Raw genomic sequence first — 7,515 nt, 5'->3', positions numbered from 1 at the left:
GTATGTATGGCGGCGGCATGCAAGTGGGTGATGCCTTGGGGAGGGGAGGCTGGGTGCTGACCTAGGCTCGGCAGGGAAGGAGGGAAGGGGCTCAGCACCACCAGCCCTGGCTGCCATCAGTGTCTTTCAGTGCTGCTCACGTCCCCTGACGTCGCCTGCTCAGGCCAGGGCTGCCTCTGGTGGTCTCAGCACAGCCCCTGGGGCTTGCGGGCATCTCCTTCTGCCAGCCCAGGGCTGGAGGGAGGTGGCAGGCCTGGCTGTGGGCTGGAGATGCACGCTTTCTCCAGCTGGCTGGCTCTGCTGCTCCTTTCCCTCCGCCACAGCACATCTGGGAGAAGCTCGCCAGCCCCAGACAAACAGCTGCTCTTTTTTCCGTCCGGTTGTGCTGGTCCCTGAAAACACCCCAGGCTCCAAGGTGCCTTGGTATGGGAGAGCTGTGGGGAACCTCTGCAGGCAAGGGCTCTGGGTTGTCCCTGCAAAGGCTGCCCCACCACTGCAGCTCTGTGGAGCGTCCCAGACTGTTTTGCAATGGCCCTGTCATCTGCAAGGGCTTTGACCCGGCAGGCCCAGGCTGTGCCTTTTGCTTGGTGCAAGGTGTCTTTAGCTGAGCTGTCAGCGATGTGGCCAGCACCTCTTTGTCCCACGGGGCTGCCTTGCAGGAGCAGGTACTCCTCGGCCAGTGGTGCTGGGGATTCACCTCATTTCCAGACGCTTGGTCCTGAGGATGTTTTTCTGCTCCAGCCTCACCACCCACCCCAGAAGCAGGCTGTGTTTTGCATCCCTCCTCCCCTGATCTAATAGCCATCCCTCCTGTGTCTTCCAGGAAAGCTATTGCCAAGTCCAGCCTCCAGCACATGGTAGCCCAGCCAAACCCTACGCTAGCCCTGAGGAACGACTCGGAGAGGCAGATACGCGGCACTGTGGACTGGAGTGTAAGTTGTAGCACATTTTGCTGGGCGTTGCATGGGATGGGCTCCTGGCCAAGAAGCAGCAGGCTCTTCCCAGGCTGAGGCTTCCCAGGTGACTTCAGCTTTGACACATTTATGGCCTCCACCATTGCTGCCAGCTGGTGCCAGCGTCTGTGCTGCTGGCAGCACCCCTTGACGCTGCGAGGAAAGGCTGTGCAGGCACAAGTGGTTCCTGGGAGGACAGCATAGCTACTCCTCTGCCAGCTCTTCTGCTCCTGCCAGCCAAGGTCTTCTGGTGGCTGGGGTCAAGCAGCAGGAACAAGCCCCTGCTCATTTGCAGGCAAAGCCTGGCGGGTTTTAAGCCACGTCCTTGGGTCATAGAACAGAAGTTGTTTATGGATAGTCCCCTGTGTTGAATTTGCCCCAATGCCTCCTCTTAGAGGGCCATGGAAGCAGCCCCCCTGTGCAGGACACTGCAACTGGGCTGTGGGTCTTGGAGCTGGTTTCCTGGGGCACTCTCATTTCCAATGGGTGAGCCGTGGCAGCAGCTTCGTGAGGTTTCATCTGTCCAGATGTTGGCCCTGGCTGGTCCATGCATCTTGTCTCCCAGCCTATGCCTAGCTCCAACCCCCCAGCCTTGTCCCAGTGTCTTGTCCCTCACACAAAGCATTTTAGGGTCTTGGATGTCCATCTGGAGGTGCTCTCAGAGAAACGCCTTGTCTTGTGCCTTCCAGGAGACTGCAGTCTATGGGGAGCACATCTGGTTTGAGACCAATGTCTCTGGGGACTTCTGCTACGTCGGGGAACAGAACTGCACAGCGAAGCTGCTGGTGAGTCACCAGGGGTCACCTGCCTCCCCAGCAAGGGTGGCTGAGGTGGGCTGTGCTGCCACCCGGCAGGGACACTGCGATGGCCCTGCTACTGCTGCCGGGTCAAGTGCGGGGGGCTGGGGGTCTGACAAGGGGGTACCATCTCTGCGTGCTGGAGGGCTGCATCCTCACTTTCTGCCGGTGCTGGTGCGCAGTTTGCGATGGGAACCCGACGCAGGGTTGCTGTTCACTCGGAGGTGATACGGTGATATTCCCGGGAGAGGCTGTTGGGATCTCACACCCTTAGACAGAGAATCCGAATCCAGCTTCTCTGGAAAGACCTTTCGGTAGAGGAGGAAAGTGGGTGCTGGAGACCCAGGCCTGCTGCCTCCTGACCCTGCAGACAGTGCTGATCTTGCAGGGTTGCTGCTGTTCTCCTTCCCAGCTTGCAGACTCAGTCCTGCTCGTGGTCTGGACATGGAGCGCTGATGCCATCCTGTGCTTACCCACAGGGCTTACCGTGGGAGGCCTGCAAGTGCCTCCCAGACCAGCTTGCACAGTGCTCTCAGGCAATGTCAGAAGAGGCCAAGGACTGATTAAGCTGTGGGAGAGCACCTCCCTGCTCTGTCACAGACTCAAGAGCATCTGCTCTAGGCACACGCTTAGATCCCTTTACTTGCAAGGAGTCTAGGTGTATATAAATTTCCTAGAGGACTTGTACTGCATCCTGAAATACATGAAGGAGGTGTAATGGGAGGCCAAGCCTGCCAGCCTCTGAACACAGCTATTCACATGCATGTTTTTCCTCCTCTTTTCTCATCCTCCAGCAAAAACCTCTCTCCAGGCGTAAGTGTGCAGCCTGCAAGATCGTAGTGCATACACCCTGCATCGAACAGCTGGAGAAAGTGAGTAGAGCCTGTTAAGCCCTCTCTGTGGCTTGCAAAGCTGTAACAGCCTTTTCCTGGGCAACCCTTCCTCTTGGGTAGTGAAATGCAAAAAACCTGGGGAACTGCAATGTGTCATTGCAAAGAGGGGTCTTCTGAGGACACAATACCAAAAAGAACATCTAGTGACATGATTGGGACCCCAGGCCCCATTTTGTTCAGTGATAGAGATATGTGAGGGGTTTCGCGGCAAGCACTGAACATCTCCAGAGCCTTTGGGCCTGCTGTAGTAAAATAAACTTCAGTAGGTTTCCTTTGGGTATGATGATTTTACTGATTCCTTTCTCGTGTGTTCAATCTACAGATAAATTTCCGCTGCAAACCTTCCTTCAGGGAGTCAGGATCCCGGAACGTACGGGAGGTGAGAGATGTGCCTGGGATACTGCCCATGTCAGACCTCTCCTTGCCTTCCCAGCTTGGTGGCGAAGGCATTGGACGCTGCCAGCCTGTTGCCCATCAGAGTGTAGGCATCATGTTGCCTCCTGGCTCCAAGAGGATGGTGCAGTGAAAGGGATGTTTCTTTGCAAGGCAGCAGCGTAGACTGGGTGTGAGGAGTAAGGAGCTTGCAGGCAGCAAATGCAGAGCATCTGCTGGTTTGCATGTTTTAAAGCTCCTGCTTCCACATGGGGAGAACCTGCAAACAGTGTTTCCTGGGAGAGTTTCTTCCCCGCCTTGTGCTGGTCCCCAAGCAAGTAGAGGAGGCTGTGGCAAATGGCAGTTCCCCAAGTCTCCCACAATTTGGAAGGGAGCAGTACAGGCTCACTTCTTGCTTTATTGCTCAACCCCAACCTGGGTGCCACAGGTACTCCAGGCAACAGTGGAGGATGCCCACAGCGGTGCTGTTGGATGCCTTTAGCTCATGTTTTAATGTCCTGAGCGTAAGCAGTGGCCTGGGACCTGCCTGCTGAGCTGCACTGGTGGAAGCACTTGTCAACCCTTGACCCTCCAGCCCCTGGAGCCCATGTGCTGTGGAGTGGGTGTGGATGGTTCAGTCACAGGCCATTTTGGTAAGAGCTGCTGCCCCCAGACCATGTTTGTGCTGGCACAGCAGACACAGCAGGGGAAGGGTACTCAAACGCAGGGCTGCCTGCTCAGAAATGCCAGTGTCACCTGGCAAGGTGAAACTTTCAACATCACTTTTAAACCTTCCTTTCTGCCTTTGCTTCTCCTGCCATGCCTTCTTCCCATGTCACTCTTAGCCCAGCTCCCTTATTTGTCCTTGACTTACGTTTTGGACTCTGCTGACAACTCTGTGCCTCCGCTCACTCTTCTGTCTCTATCTTCCTCCTCTCCAACCTCTACAAATTTTCTCTCCCTCTCCTTTCCTGGTTTTCCTCCTTTTACTCACAAGCACTGCTGCTTTATCCTGTCTTTCTACTCCTCAGATCCTCCAAGGGCCCCCTCCTATTTCCCTAGAAAGGTGCTCTTCTGGCCCTTTGTGCTGCCAGGGACACCCTTCAGGGTCAGCCCTTTCCCTATGTGTGTCTGGTGGGACCCAGAGCTGAGCTCAGGGCATAGACCCCCCCTTCTGCTGCTACTGGAGTAATGTCCACTGAAGCAAACAGGACTCTTTGTCCTCTCCCATGTACTGCACTCAGAGCGGACAGTGCTGGAGCTGATACAAATATCCTGCCAGGTTCTGCCTCTATCATCATCACGATCCCAAATGCTGTCAAGAGCAGGGTGTTGGGCCCTACCTCACTGGCTGTGAACTCACACTCCTTCTTCCGTCTTTGCTGCCCTCCCCAAAATGCCATTCCCAATCCAGGTCTGGAAGAGGAAGGAGGGATATAGGAAATGTGGTACTTCATTGCAAAGCTTCTGTCCCTCCACAATGCTCAGAGATCCCACTGCCACATTTCCCTGCCTCCACAATTGCCCCTGCAAGCCCCAGCCCTTATCCACCAGGAGCCTGCAGACAGAAAATGCCTGCAAGCAGCCTTGCTCCCTTCCCTGTGGGCAGGGGCTGGGGCAGGCTGGCAGGACTTGCCCCAGGGTGAAGAGCAGGGTAAAGTGGGTGTGGGGGGCTTTGGGGCTGCTCCTCTCCTCAGGGAACAATGTGGAGCTGGGCAGTTCATTGCTGAGCTGCGAGCACTTCCCTCTTCTTGCTGTGCGTGCAAACTGTGTCCCCCTGGGGATTTTCACTCCTTCCACCAGAGTGTTTTTCACCTGGTGCTGGGGGCATCTGGTCAGAGACGTTAGAAGATGGTGATGTGATTTATGACCATAGTAGTGCTCCACGCTACTGCTTGCCCACTCGCCATTGGGTTTGCTTTGTGTGATTCTCAGTCTTCAGTTTCCCTCGCCTACTTCCTAGTTTTTCTGGGTTTAATTCCCTCTTCTCTGAGCACCTAAATTTGGCTTCTTGCCCCCTGATTCTTTGGCTTTGCCTTCTCCCAGAGGGTTGGGGCTGGTGCATGCCAGTAGTGGGTTTGCTGCAAGAGCGGAGATCCTGTCTGGCCTGGGTCCATTCCTCCTGCCTGTTTCTGCGTTCCCTCACATGCTGGGCCTTTCACTGCCTTATTTTTTCTCTTTTTTTTTTTTTTTTCTTTTCCCTTTAGCCCATAGTTGTCCGGCATCACTGGGTACACCGGAGGCGGCAGGAAGGAAAATGCCGGCAGTGTGGCAAGGTGAGAGGGCATGTCGTTTTTTTTCTCAGCCTGAAGGACAGCTAAGATCAAACTGGAGACAAGAGCAGGGCTGGGGACTAGGGACATCCCATTCCTGTTTGGTGGCAGCAGCCTACAGCAACACCAAGACGCGTGCCCTGTTTTGTACAGTGAAGCACTACATATGTGCTTCCCACACAGAGTTGCTCTCCCCCCTGGGCCAAATCAATCCTGGATGGGACTGTCTTCCTGACATGCTTTCCTTGGGCAATGGGGACCCCCCTGCAGAGCACTGTGGCCTCCCTGGTGCCATAGTGCTGGTTGGGGCTATCTGACTGAGCTGGAGGACTTCAGCTGCAGGCACATTCTCTTTGTTAAAATCTCTCTTGGTGGTGGGAAAGTCCTATTGGATGGTAGAAAGCTGTGAGGGAATTCCCTAAGCCTCTTATCCTTCCCTCTACAGGGTTTCCAGCAGAAGTTTGCCTTCCACAGTAAAGAGATTGTAGCCATCAGCTGTTCCTGGTGCAAGCAAGCGGTGAGCAAAGCCCCCATTGAACGTCTTACCAGCTTGTTCTGCATTTAATGAGCTTTGCTTTCTGCCGGGCCCCCTGAAGCTGCTTCTCTGCAGCCTGCCCTTACAGCCACTCTTACTGGGAGAGGCTGTACTGTGATAGCTGGGAGCTCCTTTGAAAAACTTTCTCCTTGTTGCCTTCCCATTAAAAAATACCTGCATGGTTTCCTCCAGCACTCCCTTGCGCTGGCATGGAGGAGCTGGGAGGAAGAGAAGGTGGTTGTCCCCAGCGAAGTGAGCAGCTGAGGTTTTTTTTTCTCTCTCTCCCCTCTACCCCTTCCCCAGTATCACAGCAAAGTCTCATGTTTCATGCTGCAACACATCGAAGAGCCCTGCTCGCTGGGGGCTCACGCTGCTGTTGTCGTTCCTCCCACCTGGATTCTGCGGGTCCGACGGCCCCAGGTAACTCACCTCAGCACCTGTGGCTCTTTCAGAACTCCTGCTTGCCCAGCAGCTCCTCACAGAGTTTTTGGGTTTGTTTCTTTTCTCTCTAGAATCCACTGAAATCCAGTAAGAAGAAGAAGAGGACATCGTTCAAGCGGAAATCCAGCAAAAAAGGGGCCGAGGTAAGAGATGAGGGGGCAGGTAATGACCTTGTCTTGGAAGGTTGGAGGGACTGGGCAGCGAGTAGCAGGACTGGGGAACAAGGGGACTTTGCAGGGTCTGCATTGAGGTTGGGGAGGGTGAAACAGAGGGAGGCTGCCTGCTGGCAGGGCAAATCCCAGCTATAAGGCTTATGGAGTGGCTGGGGTGTTCTCTTCCTCCCACTTCTGACCATGTGTGGTGTTAGGTCTCAGCTGGAGGTGGGAGTTTGTGTCTCTCTGGGTTTGTTGAAGGACCTACGGTGTCTTTGCAGGAAGGGAGGTGGAAACCTTTTGTCATCAAGCCCATGCCAGCTCCTCTCATGAAGCCCTTGCTGGTGTTTGTGAACCCCAAGAGCGGTGGGAATCAGGTATGGCCTTGTCCTACATCTTCCTGAGAAGGCAGCTCTATGGGGGCATTGCCTTTTGGCTGCTGAAGACTCAGCATAGTTTTAGTAATGTCTCAGCTGCAGAAGAGGCAAGGCAACCTCCACGCTGCCAGTTTGCTGCCCAGCAATTCCCACCTAGGCCAGGCTTTGCCTGAGTCCCCGCAGAATGCTGTTGTCTTGGCCTGTCCTCGAGATCAGGTGTTTTCTTTCCTCTGTCCACTGGGAACTCCCTGTTCCCTGCTGAAGTCTTTCTTGTCCTCACAGGGAGCCAAGATCATCCAATCCTTCATGTGGTATCTCAACCCACGGCAAGTTTTTGATCTCAGCCAGGGCGGACCCAAGGAGGCGTGAGTACTGATGGGGGCAGCACCCTTCTCTCCCCCATCCCTACCCCAGAGACTCCTCCCCAGAGCTCTTGCCGCAGGTGGTGGAGGCCTGATGCTCTATACCTCCCTTGTGCAAAGACACCTCCAATGAGTTCATGCTTTGAGAGGCCTCTCTAGGATACCTTGCAGCCAGTCCCGGCCTTGCAGTGTTTCCTGCTGGAGGGCTGGTCTAATCTTGAGGCTGGTGGCAAAGAGACCAGCTTTAGGGTGACACTCCCAAATCTAGTTCATTATGTTCCGTTAATGTCACACGGGTCTTGTCCGCTTGCTGCATTTCGGCTTATCTATGTGTACGCAGGCTGTGGACACTCCGCTCTT

The 7,515-nt window shown here is 54.8% G+C and overlaps 1 protein-coding gene across 2 annotated transcripts in view; it reads left to right on the top strand.

Annotated features, from left to right (window-relative positions):
• DGKZ (diacylglycerol kinase zeta) overlaps positions 1–7,515 on the top strand; it is a 44,232-nt gene that overhangs the window by 21,467 nt on the left and 15,250 nt on the right. For both annotated transcript variants that reach the window (XM_035902907.1, XM_035902906.1), the window contains 10 exons: positions 824–932; positions 1,643–1,738; positions 2,545–2,622; positions 2,966–3,022; positions 5,223–5,291; positions 5,734–5,805; positions 6,127–6,243; positions 6,336–6,407; positions 6,698–6,793; positions 7,076–7,158. In XM_035902907.1, coding sequence (XP_035758800.1) covers positions 824–932; positions 1,643–1,738; positions 2,545–2,622; positions 2,966–3,022; positions 5,223–5,291; positions 5,734–5,805; positions 6,127–6,243; positions 6,336–6,407; positions 6,698–6,793; positions 7,076–7,158 — 849 coding nt within the window. The remainder of the gene's footprint in view (positions 1–823; positions 933–1,642; positions 1,739–2,544; positions 2,623–2,965; positions 3,023–5,222; positions 5,292–5,733; positions 5,806–6,126; positions 6,244–6,335; positions 6,408–6,697; positions 6,794–7,075; positions 7,159–7,515) is intronic.

This window comes from Egretta garzetta, unplaced genomic scaffold (genome assembly GCF_000687185.1).
Source record: "Egretta garzetta isolate BGI_Z169 unplaced genomic scaffold, ASM68718v1 scaffold329, whole genome shotgun sequence".
NCBI classification, from domain to species: domain Eukaryota; kingdom Metazoa; phylum Chordata; class Aves; order Pelecaniformes; family Ardeidae; genus Egretta; species Egretta garzetta.
Note: the sequence above shows the minus strand (reverse complement) of the source record. Positions and strands in the feature narration are given on the sequence as shown.